This window comes from Convolutriloba macropyga, chromosome 2 (genome assembly GCF_964194025.1).
Source record: "Convolutriloba macropyga chromosome 2, txConMacr16.3, whole genome shotgun sequence".
NCBI classification, from domain to species: domain Eukaryota; kingdom Metazoa; phylum Xenacoelomorpha; order Acoela; family Convolutidae; genus Convolutriloba; species Convolutriloba macropyga.
The window spans coordinates 41050152-41071327 of record NC_134469.1 but is presented as its reverse complement, the minus strand read 5'-3'; the positions used below and the strand labels follow the sequence as shown (position 1 = coordinate 41071327).

Below are 21176 nucleotides of genomic sequence, written 5' to 3'. Positions count from 1 at the left end.
TGATTTTTCTGATTTCAGAAAAAATTTTCTGACAATTCTCGTTTTTGATGACTCAGTATACTATATCGTCCAAAATAGCTTTCTGGCTACTGCAAAACTAACTCAAAAAGATAGTTTAAGAGCTTATTTTGTGAATCAATAAGATATGGGGTCAGAAAATCAAAATGGGTTTTTTGATTTTTCTGATTTCAGAAAAAATTTTCTGACAATTCTCGTTTTTGATGACTCAGTATACAATATCGACCAAAATAGCTTTCTGGCTACTGCAAAACTAACTCAAAGAGATAGTTTAAGAGTTTATTTTGTGAATCAATAAGATATGGGGCCAGAAAATCAAAATGGGTTTTTTGATTTTTCTGATTTCAGAAAAAATTTTCTGACAATTCTCGTTTTTGATGACTCAGTATACAATATCGACCAAAATAGCTTTCTGGCTACTGCAAAACTAACTCAAAGAGATAGTTTAGGAGTTTATTTTGTGAATGAATGAGATATGGGATCAGAAAATCAAAATGTATTTTTTGATTGTTCTGATTTAAGAAAAAATTTTCTGACAATTCTAGTTTTTGATGACTCAGTATACTATATCGTCCAAAATAGCTTTCTGGCTACTGCAAAACTAACTCAAAAAGATAGTTTAAGAGCTTATTTTGTGAATCAATAAGATATGGGGTCAGAAAATCAAAATGGGTTTTTTGATTTTTCTGATTTCAGAAAAAATTTTCTGACAATTCTCGTTTTTGATGACTCAGTATACAATATCGACCAAAATAGCTTTCTGGCTACTGCAAAACTAACTCAAAGAGATAGTTTAAGAGTTTATTTCGTGAATCAATAAGATATGGGGCCAGAAAATCAAAATGGGTTTTTTGATTTTTCTGATTTCAGAAAAAATTTTCTGACAATTCTCGTTTTTGATGACTCAGTATACAATATCGACCAAAATAGCTTTCTGGCTACTGCAAAACTAACTCAAAGAGATAGTTTAAGAGTTTATTTTGTGAATCAATAAGATATGGGGCCAGAAAATCAAAATGGGTTTTTTGATTTTTCTGATTTCAGAAAAAATTTCCTAACATTTCTTGTTTCTAAGACTCCAGTATGACATATCGACTAGAATGGCCTTCTCGCTATTTGAAAACTAGCTCAAAAAAATAGTTCGAAGGCTTTTTTGGTATTTCCTTAGAATATGCAATCAGAAAATCAAAATGGATTTTTTGATTTTTCTGATTTTGCGACCGTTTTTCTGACTTTTGGCCTTTTTCTCACCAAATTTTTCTTTCAAAGTAGTTAAATTGCTTTTCCTTGCTATTAGAAAAATAAAACTAGTCAAAGTTTATCAATCGAGGTGTTATAGTAGCAGAAAACAGGTTTTTGGGGGACAAATTTCAATTTTTTGGTGGCTTTTTGTCGAAAAAATTAGAGATTTTTGGCTCGATCTAACCGGGGAACAGGACATCAGAGGTGGCGTCTGAGACCTCGGGCGGATTTCTGCTGGTGACGTCTGAAACCAGTAAAAAAACTAGAACCTCTTGTAGGGGTGACGTCTGAAACCCAACTTCCAAAAAAAAATTGTTCTTGGTGACATCTGATTCCAGTAAAAAATCCATGCAGGAGATCGTTGTCTGCTCTTGTCACAACCAAGTAATCGTTAGCGTCTGTAATTGTAACATCAGAAGGTTGAATGTCGGTTAGTTACCATTAATATGTAGTGAAAACATATTTCTAGCATTGAAAAAGTCAAATTCAGATGTTTTGTTTCCATGTTTTTTGGTAACTGACAGTTAGCAATGTGGGACATAAAGTCAAGTTTTTTGCGGCAAATCATCTTAACTTCCGTATTTAACCATCTTGAAGTTGCATCCGCAACATAGCCCTTGTACAAGCTTCTGCTATTCGGTCATCTCTGAATACGGAAACATCTCGTACATCGAAGACCACATGGTCACCAATTTTATCGTGAGTGTCAACATTAAAAGGACTTTCTCTCGCAATTATAAACGTCCATTTCAATTTTTTTGGGGGGGGGGGGGAGGAGAGAGAGAATAAGACCATCCAAGGGGATTCTAATCGCCATGAAAATGTCCAGCGCTTCGATATATTTTTCCGAGCCCGAAACAAGAACATCATCCAAGACCAATTGTATGTGACAGATCCGGCGGCGACTCTTTAACTTTCAGTATTAAGGGCCAAAAGTTCAAGGGAAACAGCCGAGGACTCATGGAAAGCCCTTGTTGAACATCTGACTCACTTTGCTATGCATTGCTATTGTAGAACAAAGGGATCAGTTGGGAGTAGCAAAAATTAATAAAGTTGCAATTTCCGGAATAAAATGCACGGCAGCTGTCAGGATGTGCGATTTGACTGAATTGAACGCATTCTGGAAGTGAATTTGAAGCGTTCCTTGAAATAATCCAGTGCGAATGATGTTTTCATGCGTTATGCCACAGAACAAATGCTTGCAGCAGAGTGAAAGAATCCGTCATAGCAGAGTAATTATTCCTATGAATACGTTATAGCATACATCCACTGACTCAAACGCCTAAATGAAAGGTGTCAAACAGCTGTAAGGGAAGCACTATAGAGAAGTTGCGACACAAAACTCCCCTGCTCCTATATTTTCTTTGCCAAACTAAAAAGAAATTGGCGCAAAATCTCTTGAAAGATAGAAACAGCTGGTACTGGTTCCTCGAGTTAAGTGTTCTGTTATCCGGAAAAATTTCATCAGAGTCTTGCTTTGGCAGCTCATGCAAATTGACCCTTTAATTAAAGGATTTTCGACTTTCTAGCTGAAAGTCTCCCGGATTTTGTGTTCTCGGTTGTTTCATTGAAGAAGCTTTGACCCAAAGCCCTGCACAGTCAACTGAATTCCAGAGCTCCATTGAGTTGTACAAGCAATAAGTCGTCCGGTCCAGGAAAAAATTGTTAAGAACAAGTTTATTATTGACAAGGCATAAGTTTAAGGAGACCGTTTTTGAAACAAATTTAACGTCAGGGACAGTTGCAGTTTATTCACACGTCATTTGCAGTTATTCGGCTTTGTTGCGAAGTCTTCGCGAATAAGAAGCAGAAGTGATAATTACAAACTGTAGACAAATCACATTTTTGGTCCCAGCAGAACAGATAAAAAACCTTGATCATCCAAAGCGTAAAACTACATAAAAATCGAACGCTATCATTTCGCTCTACAAAATCATTGCCATTGGAACACAAAAATTAGTCCACATATTTTCTCACACTTGTTTTCTCACAGAGTGCTCAACATCTACCCGAAAAAGTATCTTGGTCTTCGACTATACAGGTGGTTACAGTTGAATTTGTACTGATTAAAAAACAGCCAGCAGATTGCCTGAAAATAGCCAAAACCAACCCATTAACCTACGTTGCGATTGAAAAAAAAAGAAAAATGAGCAGGAAAATTTATTCTAGGTGTCAAAAATAGTTCTATTTTAGTATCTGCTTTTATTAGATCCGACAATATTGGTTAATTCAGCCTCTAAATAGGAAGACAATAAGCTTAATATTAAGAATCATTAGAAGTAGACTCAAAGGAACTTGGAGTACAATTTGAATATCTGGAGTTGGGGGAACGTCTTCCCAATTCAAATACAAACAATTAAAAAATAATTAATATTCGTTTAATAACTGGAGAAGTGGTAACGTCACAAGCCTATTATCCTAAACAACAGAAAGGGTTAGACCAGCCCCTTCTACAGTTGAGATCAAACAGGAAGGCAGAAGTTAGTGTATTAGAAGAACAAGCAAGTTCAATTCCGAATTGTCTAGTCTCAATTATGAACTAACGGCAAAAAAATTAATTTATGAAATGGTTGGCTCAAGGATTGTAAAGTAAACCAAATTTGCAATACAACAATGTTACAGTATGATATCAATCTATAACTCTCAGAATTACTAAGTATTGATAATGAAGAAAATCTCGTAGTTGTTCTTTCTACAAACCAATCAGATGTGCACTTGAGAAAGGAACGCAGGATGTATTGCCCATCATATACTTTAGGGTTACTGCCACTTTTTCACTGTCTAAGCGCACTAACATACTTGAAGAGCACTTCCATCCTACATGAGCTAGTTCTACATGCCAAGTCTTCAACCAGTAGGCAACCTTACCTTCAGAGTGGCTTCCTATTCTATATCGAAAGGAGCGCGGCGAATGATACCCTCAGAAAAATAATTTGATGGAGCTGGCCGTTACCCTCTTTAGTTTCCAAATCCGGAGAGATATTAGCCGATTAGTTGATTGATCTCTCTAAAACCACCTATATTTCTAAAGCAGCTATGCTGTATTCGGAATGAAAGCCAAACCCTAACTACAAGAAATTAGACTTATAAACGAAAGGATGCAAAGCTGCAGTACTTATTCCTAAATCAAAGCTAGAATCAATCAAAATGTATTTTCAAAAGAGACACCAAAATATTTTCTAAATCTCTATTCGATCTCTGATTCAAATCGATGAGATCTCAGAGTGAAAATAAAGCAGATTAAAAATTAGCGAGTCAAATTACAATCAGAAAATTGGTTTAGGAAAAAGGCACGGAACCGAGCCGTATCCATAATCGATTATCAGTTCATATCTTGAGATAATTGAGTCCGAGAGCTTAATAAAGACAGTGACTAAATTCCTTTAAGGCCATAAATTGGCATGATTTCAAGAGTTTTTGTTTATCCGGACGTATCAAGCGAGGTCCAAAAAATATTTTCCATGCCCCGTTTGTGCATGAGTACGTCTTTAAGAATCTTCCAATTAGAGTTCATCTACACTTTTTCTTTCGTTTCCATGGAAATGTTGACGTGATACAGATAGTAGCAAACCACAAGTACAGTCTCAATAATCCTGCAAGATTATTAGCAGTTATTGAGTGCGCGTTTCCTTTTAATCGCTCCTGGTTGTTCTGGCGAACCTCCCGTAATGAGTTTCTGATTACTTAGCTGTGTTTGTCTAGTGGTGGCCTTGCTTGCAGTTCCACCTTGACATGTTCCATTACTTTTCATTGGCATTCCATTTTGACGCCGAGGGAAATCAATTTCAGGGTTTTTGAGAGCTTTAGAGACGGCTTCGTCGACTAAGGGGTTCATTTCCACGGTCATAACCAGCCCAACTTTCATTATAACCGGTGTCCGTCGAGAGGTGAAGGATTCAACCTGCGTTGGCGTTGAATATTTTAGTTCTCCATTAAAAGGAATGCAGCTCTGGCTGAAGGATGCAGCTCTGACATCCTCTTTATTAATAGTAATGTTGCACCATAGTTTCCCAATTCTCTTTAGCTGAATCTGCTTCTTGCAGATCACGAAAAATATATACTATGAAGTCGAACATTTACCATGCATTATATCCCTTAACGTATATTTAAAAAATGATAATTAAAACGGAAAATTCTTTGAAATAAGAATTTTATCTCTTATTAGAATTATATTAGTCTGCTCTTCACCAATTCGATAGTTAAGGTGACATCAACCTTCAGGTATTCTTTTTTTGTGCATGCCAGGAACTAGTTGCACAAAAGCGCAGACGAACGCCTCGTTTTTTTGAAAGTTGAATAAAAATATGCCAACCCAACCTCTCACAGAGACATAAAAATAATCAAATCCAAGTGGAGCAAAACGAGCACTAGTTTGTTCATAGGCTCATAAGTCTCTCAAACATTGTTGGGGACAGTGTTCAATAATACTGGTTACAATGGTATATTTTTGAACGAATATGTTCTTGTGACTTTATCATTCAGAATTTCGATTTAAAAGAACTCAACTGCATCACCTCCCATAAATAAAGTTTTTCTATTCATGAGAGCCTATGAACAAACTAGTGCTCGTTTTGCTCTACTTGGATTTGATTATTTGTATGTCTCTGTGAGAGGTTGGGTTGGCATATTTTTTATTCAACTTTCAAAAAAAACGAGGCGTTCGTCTGCGCTGTTGTGCAACTAGTTCCTGACATGCACAAAAAAAGAATACCTGAAGGTTGATGTCACCTTAACTATCGAATCGGTGAAGAGCAGACTAATATAATTCTAATAAGAGATAAAATTCTTATTTCAAAGAATTTTCCGTTTTAATTATCATTTTTTAAATATACGTTAAGGGATATAACGCATGGTAAATGTTCGACTTCATAGTATATGGCATAAAAATATTAAAAGCAGCCTCCGAATCGGATTTAGAATATGCATACTAAAACCATGTGCTCCGAAAAGGACTGCGACAAAAAAACTCAATTGTTCAATTCCCTTACTTGGATCTCTGACCATGGCCATGCAGAGAGTGTCCAAGTACATCTCTCCGAACTCTATTTCTGGGTACTGCTCACTCATTTTCCGGCAGCATTCGAGGAAAAGCCCATCCGACATGCGCATGATGTTACTTTTGTGCACTGCTGTCACCTTACGTCTGCCCTGTGCTCTCGCAAAGTCAAACGCAAATTTCGCCACCCTGTTGGAGGCAATTTCTGTGATAACCTTGATACTCTAAACAAAATTGGAAAACTCAATAACAGAAACGTTGAAGGAAAAATTTATATATCACAAGGACGCTCTGATTGTAATTCGTGAATTAAAGATGTTACAGATTCGTGACAATATTGGGAATTACCTGTACTACTCCTGGCACCACCTCGTGCTCGATACCCGAGTACTCGCCTTCAGTGTTTTCACGAATAGTCACAATGTCAACTCCATCGTAGGCAGTCGAGTAGCCCTGGACTGACTTGCAGGGTCTGACATTCGCATAAAGGGAGAACGCTTTTCTAAGGGCCAAGTTGAGGGATTGGTGGCCTAAACAATGAAGACGTGACATAGATGATAAGCTCCTCAAGCGAAACAGATGACAAAAAGATCGCTGTAGCAGTCTAGTGTTGGACGTTCCATCTAAATGTACTCGTAGGTTTAAAAAAAATTAAATAGCGCAATTTTGAAACCGAACGCATGAAAAAAGTAATCCCATTTATTCCGCCATCAAATAAAAGTTGCATATACACTACAGTCAGTTTCAATTTTAAATTACATCTACTGATTAACAACGGCAGATTGCAGCATGGTTAGCACGATCTAGACCTCTCATACCAGCTGATTACTGATAGTGAAAAAAGTTAAGCCAGGAACTTCAAGTCCCTGAGATCATATGCTAACTGTCCTTAGAACTAACTGGGAAATAAGTGAATAAGTGTTATCTAATAAAGCTTTGCGCAGCCCGCATCCTCAAATTTACACGACTCCATCCATTGCAGATTTCTGGAGAACACCAAGAAAGTCCTCGTGATCGAAACGCATAAAATACTAATCTTGTCAGATGGCAGTTTCTGTTTTAAGAAAACTGACCATTTGATAGGATTTCATGTGATTGCTTCGTGCGATCTGTAATCATTTCAGACATCAATCATGAAGCATGTTTAGTCAAAGTTCTAATTATTCCTTTTTAAATAGAAAATGGGGAAAAATATGCAAGGCCAACTTTTTCCTTCAGTGACATTTCGACTTCTTTTCCGCTGAAATAAACGCATGTTAAGATTGAACTTCGGTTCCAATAATTTGCTCAATTGTGATAGTAATATATCCTTATGATTACATCCTTCTAGTCATAAAGAAAGGGGTACAACGCTCAATTGGTCAAGTTTTTGTTTTCAAAAAATTGTTGCGGGAAGCAAGCAACTGTTTTGTGAACGGAATTGGTCAAGGGTCAAAGTTTTCAAGTTTTTGCTCTCTGACTTCTTGTTCTTAAGTGTTGTTGAATAACAGTGATATACTGAATGTCGAAAGTAAATTAGCACCCCTAGTTTTTTGAAGTAAAAAAAATCAATTTTCTGTACAATATTACTCGCTCTTGCAACCAAATGTCGGAGGAAATTTTAACAGCCTTGATCCCTATGCGGCTACCAGATACCGCAATGTAAATTTGACGAACTCCATCCAAACCTCCATCTAGAGAAAGAAAGTTATCATGAAACCACATTTTTTCTCGCTAAGGTTTAACTCTACCAGCTCAATGATAGTTGAACAAACATGAAATCATCACATTCAATTTGAGACAACTTTCTTGTAACAAAGAAACTTGTATAGACTTTGTCAACTTTACATTAGGTTAACTGGTAAGTAACCGTTACATATTATCTGATTCTGATAATTAGGCAGGACCACTAGCCATTTGATTGCAAGATGGAGTAACACTGCGTCGAAAAATTGAATTGTTGCTTGTAAAACTAGTAGATGCTAAGTTACTTTTCACGTTCAGTATAGTTTCCAATAAAATCCCACGGGGCACAAAAGCATGTACAAAGCGCAGCTCTTTAACAATCAAGTGGGTTTTATTTCTCCGGGCCCTTTTTTGTTTAATTCCTATCAAAATTGGTTGGAGTTTGTTTGAAGTTTTTTCCCCTGAAAGTAATACAAAAACGAGAAACTCTTTCTTTATGCTTTAAATATCAGAACTCGACACAACTGCGGAAACCAAGCCGAAAAAAGCCGTTGACGCACATAAGGATTGAAATAAAAAGCAAAACCTAGCTGGCAGATTGCCGGAAAATAGCCGCAATAACTTTGTCTACAGTCTCAAAAAGATAAAGGAAACAGAACAAAAAAGAATTCTCTTTATTAAATGCTGAGATGATATATTTCGATTAAAAATCTGTATAATTCATATAAGCTGCTTTCAAATAATCTTCAATTAGAGTGACACACAATCACTTGCGCTTATCTTTTTCAATTAAAGTAAAGAAAAGTCAGTTTCAGAGTGAGGTTATTTTTTGAGAGTGAGGTAAGTCACAAGTAAACAAAAACTTAATCATGCGAATGAACGGCGAAACTAGCTCAACTAACAGTGAAAAATGACGTCACAAGCAATTCAGTTAAAATTGCATGAACGAATGAACAAAAAGCATATTTGAGGTGATTGTGACCCTAATATGGTTGTTTTGACGAGGAGATAAAAGCACAGAGGGACAACTCCTGAAATATAATCAGAGAATTGAATGAAGAGCTGAAAACACCACTGCCTGACCGGTAGACCAAATGACAATCACGAATCAAAAAGACAACAGTTTCACAAAAACAGCTTTCAAAATTTTCATGAAAATCGCATTGAATACCATGCGTTTCAATCAAAACTGTCACAAAGAAAAGAAGTAAGCTGGGAAACAAAAACAACATTTGCTGGAAGTAGAGAAACTATTTCGTAGTCACTAGAAACTATAACCTACCCTATTTTGAACCGCTTAAAAAGAAAAAATCAAGAAAAGGAAATTTCAAGAGAAGGATAACTTAACGGGAACAAGAAAATGTTAAAATTTAAAATTCCTCATATTCATATCTTTAATACTGTTTCATTGTCACTAGAAAAAAGTCCAGTAACCCATTTTTAAGAGCTAAAAGCAATTACTTGGCTCCCAACTTAGAAAATTGCAAAAATTAAGGAAAATTTTTGTAATTAAGTTTGCATTTCCAAAACATACTTCAAAAAACGGTTACGAAGAGCATTTCTAGCTTGCAAAAGAATAAACAGCTTGCTGAGCTCAAACAAATGTCAATTGAAAAATGCATGAAAAGATCTCAAATAGAGACAGCGCACCAATAAAATCCAAATCTTTGGATTGTAAAAACCGAGAATGCCAATAAGAGCCCCAGCTATCATTTTGCGGCTGTTAAAAAAGGATAAAAATTGTTAAAATTTGTTTCTAGGTGTCAAAAAGGGCTCTAATTTGTTGTGCACTTTCAGTTAGATTCTTAAATGACCCTTTATTCAGCTTCGAAACTGAAAGCTAGTAAGCTTAATACTAATGCCAGCTAGCAATCTCAAATGAACTTCGATTAAATAATGCACTTAAGAACACACACTGAACTAAAATCAGAAGAATTCAATTAAATAAGACCTGAACAGTAACATTTTTGAAGCAACATCAAATTTTGTCTGTCAACAAAGGCACAAAATATATGCAGAGCATACGTTTTTTAATAATTAATTTTCCAAAAACTAGCGTCGAAGAAATCATCGAAAATGACAATTCTTTATTAAAAGTATTCACCCTACGCGAGCTTAGAATGCAAATACAATACGGAATCCTTGACAAAATCAGTGAGACAACGCAAAAAGCGCACAAGACAAATTTAACAAAAATCAGAATCTTTTTGAAAATTAGTCGCCTGAAAGCAAAAAAGACATCTAACAAACTGATTAAAACAGCATAGTTTGTTATACGATTTTAAAATTTTTGAATTCAATTAGAATGAAAAGGGAGAATAACTCCACATAAAAGGTAGATTCAGATATTCATTGAAGGATTCTCTGACTAAAACAGCTTAAAACATCTAATTCATCAGAAAGCAAGAATCAATAGCAAAAAATAACCTTCAATGCTAAGAAAATCTGCCGCACTTTGAATCTAATAAGAACATTTAATAATGCTATTTAGTGACCGGACCTCAAGATGAGCAACAAAAACGAAAAACAAAATTCCGCCAATAAATTAACGAATTGCTCTCAAACGACCAGCTGGGTTTGTCAGTAGCCATCCAGTGAGGCTAGCTTAAGCTTAAGTGAAGGGGCGTGAGGTGCGCGCAGCAGGAGGTGCACCCGGGGGATGATAAGGATGGGGGCAACAGTGGGGGAGGGTAGTAGGAGGGGGTATTTGCCTGCACGGGGCCCGTACGGGCTGAACGATGGCAGGAGAGGGGATTGGAGGGGAAGGTGGCTGACGTGTATGTGTGGGGGGGGGGCTGATATGGGGGGATGTGGGGGTCAAGCTTTAAGAACCGACTTTCACACCATAAGTATAAGTCTCAAAAACAGTTTCTATGAATCGCATACTCGGAGACTATTGAGCTGAAAGGCTCTAAGAGATTTTAATACCCGCTTAGCGCTACCTGTTTTTCCCATTTTTCAGGACCAAAAGTCATATGGTCAAACAAAAAATAGCAAAAGCAAAAAATCGCATTAAAAGACTAACAGGACTAATATAATTGCTATAAACTTCATTTGAAAACAATTAAAAACAAAGTGTCAAAGTCAGGAAAATCGATGGTATAAATTCGGGCGACTAAGTAGACACATTTACGACTCAGTAGCAACCACCAGGTGTAATTAAAGGAACTGATTGATCATACAAAACCCCCAAAAAACAAAGAAAAAACTCTTTAAATGTTTCTTAAATGTTCCTTGAAAACCAATATTTTCAAAGTTTAAAAATAGCATTATTAACTGTTCTAATAAGAACATTAATAATGCGATTTAGTGACCGAAGCACAGGATAAGCAACAAAAACGGGAATAACTCAAAATTCCGCCAATAAATTCTTAAACAAACCCGACTAACGTCGGGAGAATCACTCTCAAACCACCAGCTGACTAATTCAGCAGACAGCCACGCTTTTATGAGGCTAGCTTTAGCTTAACTGAAAGGGCGTGAGTCGAGCGCAGCAGGAGAGACTAGGGGGGATGATCGGGGTGGTGGCAACAGTGGGGGAGGGTGGTAGGAGGGGGTCTTTGGCTGCACGGGGCCCGTACGGGCTGAACGATGGCAGGAGAGGGGATTGGAGGGGAAGGAGGCTGACGTGTATGTGTGTGTGTGTGTGGGGGGGGGGGGACTGTTGTGGGAGGGACGTGGAGGTCAACCTCTAAGAACCACTCTTCATACGTATACTCATCAGTATAAGTCTCCAAAACAGCTTCCAAGAATCGCATACTTGGAGACTTGCGCTGAAAAGCTCTAGGAGAACTTAATACCCGCTGAGCTCTACCTGTTTTTCCCGTTTTGAGGACAAAAAGTCCTATGATTCCGAAAAAATAACTCGAGCAAAAAAACGCATTAAAAAAACTAACAGGACTAATATAATTGCTACGAACTTCATTAAAGAGCAACTAAAAATAAAGTGTCAAAGTCAAGAGAATCAAGTCTATGAATTCGGTTGACAATTCTGTCTCAGTAGCAACCATTAGGACGTGTAATTAAAGGAACTGATTGATAAGTCAACAAAACCCACAAAAAAAAGAAAAATTCAAAGTTCTTTTTAATATTTCTTGAAAACTAAGTGTCAAAGTTTATAAAAGCACTGGTAAAAACTTGAACAACTAACTAAAAGGATTAAGGGCTCATTAGCAAACATTGAGATCTGCCCAAAAGAGATTAATTGATTAAACAAAATGAAAATAACTCACAGGCAAATTTCAAAATTTGCTAATAATGTAAGACAATTATCATTGTTAAATGCAACGAAACATTAAGCTATTGTTTAATCAACTATTTTTATTCACTTATGCCTCAATATCAACCGTCGGCTGCCATTAATGAAAAGCATTAGCTTCCGGTTCAGAGATTCAAGCAATTGCAAATAGGAACAATTAGAAGACAGGTGTAACTTTTAAGTACACGCACCCAAGAGAAAAAATGAATTCAAATCGCAGCACTTGAGAAACAATTCATTCTCAAAAACCAAAAAATCGTTGAAACACCAGATTCTAACTACACTTTAAAGGTATTTTGAAAAAAATCACGTTCCGAACTTAGCAGCCATTTTGCTCCTTTTACTACTTCAGCGTGACGAGAAACTACCACTCAAATTTTACTTCTCCTTGACAATAACAAGTCGAAAAGCCTCTACAGATCTTAAAAAAGACAGCGCACTAATACAATCCAAATCTTTGGATTGTCGAAAAAGGAGAGCGCCTAAATAGTAGCCGTCGAGAGGCTGACGGCGCCAATTAAAAACAGAAACGCAGCTTGGCTACATTTTTTTCAGGTTTTCTGAGCCAACTTTAGAAATTAACTCCAAGGTAGAAAATTGCCGCTTAAAGTTTCGGTTCGTTAAAATTTACAAGATGCTAGTCTAAAAAGAGCTTCAGTGAATTTTCGTATTGTTCCTACCTGATGTGATAAGGAACTCTGTTGCTTTTTATCATTTTAGACTTTTAAAATAATCATCGGAGAGACATTTGAATGTAGTCTCATTTGAAAGCTCTTGCAGAGTCGAACGTTTTCCATGAAGACTTCGGAAACATTTAAAAACATAACCGACTAACGTCGGGCGATTTCTTCTCAAAAGACCGGTGAGCGGTTTTGTCTTTGTCAGTAGCTAGTCATGGTTTAGTGAGGCTATCTTTGGCTTGATTCGACTCTGCAACTTTTAGTTTTCTAGCCTTGTTAGTAAATGAATCAAATAAAAAAAGATTTTAAAAATCTGCAAATCTTAGCAAAACTAAAAAAAGCTTCCAGATTTCGCAGTTAAAAAGTTCCGAAAGATTTTTTTGTCTATGGAGTTATGTCGGCTAACCCATCTGCAAGACTTGAAAAACTTCGCCGGCCGCTAATGACCGTTAAACTCAGAAAAGAACAAAATTATGCAAAAATTTCGAAAAGAGCAAATTTTAACAAAATCTTGCTAAAATTCGAAATATTAAACTCTTCAAAAGTCCTAAAAGTCTTAAAAAATGTTAGAACCATTCCACTACCACTAGAAACTATGCAGTAACCAATAATAAAACCCTAGAGGAGGTTCCTTGACACCTAGGGATGAAATAACTTGAAAAAACGTTAAATAACTGAAAAATACCCGCTCAGCTCTACCTGTTTTCCCGTTTTGATGACAAAAAACCCTATGAGTCAGAAAAAATCGGTCAAGCAAAAAAAAAAACGCATTAAAAAGACCAACAGGACTAATATAATTGCTACAAACTTCGTTAAAGAGCAACTAAAAATAAAGTGTCAAAATCAAGAAATCAAGTGTATGAATTCGGGCGCCTAAGTAGACCCATTTCTCTCTCAGTAGCAACCATTAGGACGTGTAATTAAAGGAACTGAACGCACAAAATAAAACGCGTGTAAACAAAACGCACAGAAAATACAGGAAAAGTGCAAACTTCTTTTTACTGTTTCTTGAAAACAAATGGTGTCAATGATTAAAAAAGCACTGGTAAAAACTTGGACAACTAACTAAAAGTATTAAGGGCTCATTAGCAAACATTGATATCTGCCCCAAAAGAGATTAATCGATCACACAACAAAATGAAGGAAACTCACAGGCAAATTTCAAAAATTTGCTATTAATGTATGACAATTATCATTGTTAAATGCAAAGAAACATTAAGCTATTGCTTAATCAACTATTTTTTATTTATTTATGCCTCAATAGCAACCGTCGGCTGCCATTAATGAAAAGCATTCGCTGCCGGTTCAGAGATTCAAGCAATTGCAAATAGGAACAATTAGAAGACAGGTGTAAGTACACGCACCTAAGAGAAAAAACGAATTCAAATCCAGCACGTGAAAAAAACAATTCATTCTCAAAAACCAAAAATTTGTTGAAACACCAAATTCTCACTACATTTAAAGGTATTTCGAATGAAATCACGTTCCGAACCTAGCAGCCATTTGCTCCTATTACTACTCCAGCATGACGAGAAATTACCACTCAAATTTTACTTCTCCTTGAAAATAAGAAGTCGAAAAGCCTGAACAGATCTTAAAAAAGACAGGGCCCTAATACAATCCAAATCTTTGGATTGTTGAAAAAGGAGAGCACCTAAATAGTAGCCGTCGAGAGATTGACGGCGCCAATTAAAAACAGAAACGCAGCTTGGCTACATTTTTTTCAGGTTTTCTGAGCCAACTTTAGAAATTAACTCCAAGGTAGAAAATTGCCGCTTAAAGTTTCGGTTCGTTAAAATTTACAAGATGCTAGTCTAAAAAAAGCTTCAGTGAATTTTCGTATTGTTCCTACCTGATGTGATAAAGATCTCTGTTGCTTTTTTTAATCATTTTGGACTTTCAAAATAATCATCGGAGAGACATTTGAATGTAGTCTCATTTGAAAGCTCTTGCAGAGTCGAACGTTTTCCATGAAGAATTCAGAAACATTAAAAAAAAAACCGACTAACGTCGGGCGAATTGCTCTCAAAAGACCGGTTGTCTTTGTCAGTAGCTAGTCACTGTTTATTGAGCCTATCCTTGGCTTGATTCGACTCTGCAACTTTTAGTTTTCTAGCTTTGTTAGTATATAAATAAAAACAACAGATTTTAAAAATTTGCAAGACTTTGCAAAACTAAAAAAAAGCTTCCAGATTTTGCAGTGAAAAAGTTCCGAACAATTTTTTGTCTATGGAGTTATGTCAACCAACCCATCTGCAAGACTTGAAATGCTTCGTCGGCCACTAATGACCGTTAAACTCAGAAAAGAACAAAATTATGCAAAAACTTCGAAAATAGCTAAAATTCAAAATAGTAAGATCTTCAAAACCATTTCATTGTCTCAAGAGACTATCCAGTATATCCCTAATGCCAGCTTTCAATAGTTTCACTGGCTCAAGAAGATCCGTAAACTTGGAACACGATAATCTTTCAGACATTTGAAAATGAATTTTATCAAAAAAGTGATAAAGCTGGAGTCATTAAAATATTGATAGCCATTCCATTAACTCTAGAAACTATGCAACAGCTTATCATCAAGCCTTGAGGAGGTCCCTAGGACCCTGGTGCCGGAAAGAATAATAAAAAATTCAAAAACATTAAAAACTTGAAAAATTAAAAATATTTTAAAAAATTGCTCAAATTAAAATCTTGAAAACATTCCATTACATAGAATTGATAAAAATTGTAATATTAAAAAATTGTAATATAAATATTGATAATATTGAAAGATTGATAAAAATTGTAATATTAAAAAATTGAAAACTACTCCGTGGCAAATGAAATTTTTTCAGTAACTTATTATCAAACGCTTAAGGACGTTTTCTGGCCCCTGCGTCTGGAAAGAGGCGGATAATGAAGAATAAATGTCCAAAAAATTGAAAAAATTTGCACGTTTTGTCAAAAAAATTGCGAAAATATGCCATTTCAAAATGTTAGAACCATTCCACTACCACTAGAAACTATGCAGTAAACAATAATAAAACCCTAGAGGAGGTTCCTTGACACCTAGGGCTGAAATAATTAAAAAATACGCTACAAAATTTCAGAAAGCTGGAAAAAAAATTGTGAAAATTGGAAAAAAAGCGTTTTTAACAATCGGTTGTTCGTCAGTAGCCACGGGGGCGGGGGGGGGGGTGATGCACCGGGGGGCTGAAGGGGAGGGAGGTTGCATCAGTGGGTTGGGGGGCAACAGCGTGGTGGGGGGCGGTGGGGTCAACAGTCGGGGTGTCTTCAACCTCAAAGAACCGCCTTTCACACCATAAGTTTAAGTCTCCAAAACAGTTTGAGCTGAAAGGCTCTAACAGCACTTAATGCCCGCTGGGCGTTACCTGTTTATCTCGTTTTTGAGGACGAAAAGTCAAAAGCGTCAGAAGAAAAATCGGTCAAGCGAAAAATCGCATAAAAAAGACCGACAGGACTAATATAATTGCTACAAACATCGTTTGAGAGCAATTAAAAATTTTTCAATTGCCTAAACGTACGACCACTTTGGATTTCATGAAATATTATGCATTAAAATTTGCAGGCAGGTTTTAAGTCAGATTTTCTGCATATGTTCATCGTGCTTTCTTTTTGCCCATTTCTCTTCTGTTTTCAAATTTTTCTTAAATGGTTGATCTAATAGACAGTGAAGCTTTTACGATGCCACATAAATTACCACTCTTTATGCTGCTTTTTAAAATGAAATTTGCCGCTCTTTATACTACTTTTTCAGCTCATGCTTTTCAATTTTTTTTTATTTTCTATCAAGCGTAACCTGTTTGGTTGAAAGCATAATTGATTCCAATGATTTCAGCAACACTTTAGCAACATTGCAGCAAATATTATAGAATAAGGTTTCCTTGTATTAATTGCCTGAAAGTTGTTTTTAGAACCTTGTGTTGGGCTGACTTTAAACTATAGTTCAGTTTGACAATTTTGTCCACTTTTTTGATGTTCATTTAGTCATTTCAAAAACAGTTGTAGGAGTTTTCTATTTTAATTTGCACTTTCTAATGCTTAACAGCCCAGCGAGGCAATTCTTTTTACACGGGGACACCATTTACTTCCACATTTTTTTAAACAAAAATTTGTTTTAAACGCATCGCTTGATTCTTGCTTGCGTTGTCTTTTCTTGCTTTTAACACAAGTTGGTTACGTAATTTCTAGAGAGGATTTTTTTATTGAAATTTGCCAAGTCGTCGTCTGCCTGCTCACTATCCCAGTAAATGGAAGGTTGGAACTAAATGTGCCAAAGCACAAGTACGGAAGCCTCCTTATATTGTTATAATATTTAACTTGTGAAACTTGAAATAAAAGAGGTCAGCAAAATCAGCAGATTGTACATGCATAGCCAAACAGATGCCCGAAAAGAGGTTTGATTTTCAGTTTAAGAAGCCCTGACTAAATTACTGGTCAATAAAACGGAACAGTGTCTTCATATCATTATAAAACATACGTTAAATAACTTTACGAAACTAGGTATCTCTTGCCAAAACTACAATCTTGTCAAAATTATTCTCTGTGGATATAAATACAAAAGCACAGCTCGTTTGAAGCAAGAAAAGGTCAATAACCAAAAAGCCAGTACATTGGGGGTGAGAGGTCGAACACTCAAGATTAAGAACCTCCCTCCAAACCATGAAATTTTCGCCTCAAAACATCATTACGACGCAGATGTATACCCAAATCGTCACGGGCAGATATGCCCGATGCGTGTATCTCGTGTTCGTTTTTACTATGTTAATACATTGAATAGGAACAATATTGCGGAAAATAGCTACTTTAGCAGAAACCGGCAAAATGGAAGGGAAATTAGCAACCCGTGTTCGCAAAAGTGTCCTAATCCTAGCCGCGAAATACAAGTACAAACTTTATAACCTACTTTTCGCACGGCTTGTATCACGCATCTGCTCCATTTATGTATCGATTTTTTGCACGCAATGTTGCTCGATTTCGCATATAATCCGCAATTAAGCCTAACTTAATTACTACTTATTTAATTAAGCCTAACTTATTACTACCAGTAATACTTTATTACTACTTATAGTACTTTATTACTACTTATTATTACTATTTATTACTACTTATTTAAATCAGCCAGTCCCACATTGATATAAAAAGCCTTTGATGTGCGGGGGATTTTTCGGGGAAAAAATCAGTTTTTGTGGTTGCGTGTATTTAAAGCAGTTGAAAGCTTTGAAACCTTTAATTAAATCTTTATTAAAAGGCTTATTGCATGCTCAAAATGTGCGCGAACAATGGATACCTAAATTGAGCGGAAACGTGCTAAAAGACTTGTAACCTACTTTTCGTTCCGAATGTTCTTTTATTTCGCAAAATTGGCGGAACCCCTTTTGCGAATAGTAAGAAACAAAGGATGTCTCCTAATTTCGTTCACTGTATGTATCTAATTTTTGAGCCAATTTGACTAAGGCGGAAAGTTTGGGGTATACCTCTGCGTCGTAATGATTTTTGGCGAATTGCATTCTTAGAGTCTGGTTTAACGTACGGTTTTAAGACAATTTAGCGCCCTCCGAGCGCTACCTGTTAACTTAACGCCCTCGGAGCGCTACCTATTTAACCCGTTTTTAAGGACGAAAAGTCAAATGGATCAGACGAAAATCGGTCAGGCAAAACATCTCTTCAAAAAATACCACAGGACTAATATAATTATTACAAATTTCGGTTGAGAGCAATTAATTTAAATCATCCTCCACATCGTGTATCTATCTGTATAAACTTAGAAAATCACTATCATTCCATGCATATTTCAATTTTCAACTATAAACCGACTAAAGTAGAAAAATGCATTAAAAATTGGGCACTAAATTGAATCCTGATTCAGCGGCGAGCGTGCAGGTGCAGTACCATTACAAAAATTTTGATATGTAAACGATTGCAGCAAACTTTTTCCATTTTTCCGACAATTACATTATTGTTTAAAATTCTGAAAAGCTACTTAGATCCAGCATAAATCAAAATATCAAGCACGGAAGGAGTCAAATCTCCGAAGCACAAGAAAGGATGTTCTCGAATAAAAATGGTCAATCAAAAATTTCGCTTAGAAACGGACACACACAACTAAAATAATTATTTTAAATTTCGTACGAGAGCAATTTCTTTCTCTTTTGGTAAACTATTTGATCGTTTCGAACTGCAATAGGCTATAATTGCAACATATTCCAATGACTTTTTCTGTTACTATTTAAAACATTTGTAGAGAAAATTGTCTAACGTCGGACAAATTGCACTCGAACGACAGGCAGGGCAATTTAATTCAAGAGGGCCGCTGCAGCCTAGTAAGTATTAACGGGCCCAAAAATTCCAACTAGCGAGGGGTTACCCGCAACCTCAGGCGTGCTAGAATACATTAACCACCCGGCTATATTTACATCGAAATATCCTATCTTACAATCGCTTTTGTTTAAGCAAGAATTTCTGAATAAGCGCAATTTAGATCAAGCAAAATTGAAGTAGTTAAGCATGAAAAAATTCACTCGAGAAGTGAAATCGAAAGAATGTTCTAGAACAAAAGCGCAAAAACGGTCAGGCAATAATATTACATAGAAAAAGACACAAACAAACTGTTACAATAATTGCTTCAAACTTCGGACAAAATATCACTCAACTCAAGTCTGATATCACGGACATAAGAGAATCAAAAGAACAACGTTAAAGCAGCATGAACCTGTGAACAAAACCACTATTTTAAGGTTTGAGGCGTAAAAGATTCTAAAACGAACTTCAGACGACGATACAAACATAAGACCAAGAAGACGGCAAGGACATTGATTTGTATGTTTGAAACTTTCTTAGCGATGTATCAGTAGACCATACTCACTTATATGAATACATTGATATACTTCTCGATATATGGATTGACTTGCAACTATTATACTGCAAACCTTTGCCTATAGGAGTAGCCAAGGGCCCTTTAAGGCCAATTTTGGTCCTCCTCATTGGTTCTAGTGACTCCGGGGGGATAATAAACTTTCCACTGGCTGATTTCACAGGTGTAACGTCTACTGCTTCCCACGTAATGGGAACTTGTGCCACTGAGAATATTTTTTGCACTGACGAGGAAATCTCGGGTCCAATCCCATCGCCAGGAAACAAAGTGACCTTGATATTTTCCCCAGATGCAGAGGATAGGAATCGACGACTGCCTTGACTCAGTCTGTGTGCATAGCGTGAGGTCCACATACTTACAAAGCTATCTAGAAAACCACATCAAAGCTTGGCGATTCAATCTTTCAGAAATCAGATCTATTCTGCAGTTCCTGTATTCGCGCTTCCGACAGCTTAAACTTCACATTGCAAATCTTCTATTAGCTATAGTCTCTCCAGTTGAAATAAATCTAGTCCCTTAAATTTCATTTAATCTGTTGGATCTTTTTCGTTGTACCTACACAAAAAAGATCCAATCTGTTTTATCTAGATCTCAAATGAGGTTTCTAAATTTCAACTGTTTCGAGTGGTTTTTGAAACCTCTTCCACTTCCCTGGGAGCCGCTATATTTGATATAGTTCAGTTGAATCGCAAGATTAACTCTAAATACCTCTTCTTAAATCTTTTAAACTTTTTCAAAAAGCAGTTTTGATAGTCTATTGATAGAAACAGTCTGATATGTATATTACCATTTACTCTGTTCAAATTCTTTGTTCATAATAACTAACTAATGAGGTCAATTTTGTCGCATCTACTACAATTTCAAGTGCTAAAACAATCAAACCATGAGGGAAAAATTCAAACAAACAAATTACAATATTTACATCAAGTTTTTAATAACGGCGAAGAGTGCACAAAATTTACAGCAAAAAAGTCAGCCAATCATGTTAGAAACTTAATGCAAAGAAGTTGTTGTTCGCAGATATCAGGAGACGAAATTATGTATAGAATGTTCGATATTCACTCTTTGATGGGTTAACTACACAGAATTGTATACGCTCTTTGATACAATCTCTTTTGACGGGGTCAATATGCAATTTCTGGAATCAATCCTTCCCATTATGGCCCCAATCATATGGAGTATACTTCAACTTGACCTTCTTGTTGTTCACAAGCTTTTGCAAGTCAGCTTTCTTTGATCCATCGTTCAGATACATGAGAAGGAACTGGGCCACTTCCAAGTCAGTTGTGCCGAAGTCACTTCTGTACCATTTGAAGATTTCACTCAAAGTCACGGTGCCACTTTTAGCATCCACAGCGCAGTTTTCGTCCGACTCCAGGAAGGAGAAGGCGGCAGTCGTCAATTGGTCCTATATAATGAAAATCAATCTAAATAAAAAGCTCAATA

At 36.3% G+C, this 21176-nt stretch overlaps 3 protein-coding genes across 4 annotated transcripts in view; all 3 read right to left on the bottom strand.

Moving 5' to 3' along the window:
* Nucleotides 1-21176, bottom strand: part of LOC142358660 (ATP-dependent 6-phosphofructokinase, muscle type-like) — a 702476-nt gene that overhangs the window by 391776 nt on the left and 289524 nt on the right. The window lies entirely within an intron of this gene.
* Nucleotides 1-21176, bottom strand: part of LOC142358665 (putative isocitrate dehydrogenase [NAD] subunit alpha, mitochondrial) — a 322133-nt gene that overhangs the window by 11434 nt on the left and 289523 nt on the right. Inside the window, exons 2-4 of the mRNA XM_075410156.1 lie at nucleotides 19786-20100; nucleotides 6605-6786; nucleotides 6249-6480 (exon numbers count right to left, since the gene is read on the bottom strand). Of these exons, the coding sequence (XP_075266271.1) occupies nucleotides 6249-6480; nucleotides 6605-6786; nucleotides 19786-20083 (712 nt within the window). The 5' untranslated portion in view covers nucleotides 20084-20100. The remainder of the gene's footprint in view (nucleotides 1-6248; nucleotides 6481-6604; nucleotides 6787-19785; nucleotides 20101-21176) is intronic.
* The window catches only part of LOC142358661 (uncharacterized), a 37117-nt gene continuing 36412 nt past the window's right edge, over nucleotides 20472-21176 (bottom strand). Inside the window, exon 5 of the mRNA XM_075410152.1 lies at nucleotides 20472-21138. Within this exon, the coding sequence (XP_075266267.1) occupies nucleotides 20875-21138 (264 nt within the window). The 3' untranslated portion in view covers nucleotides 20472-20874. The remainder of the gene's footprint in view (nucleotides 21139-21176) is intronic.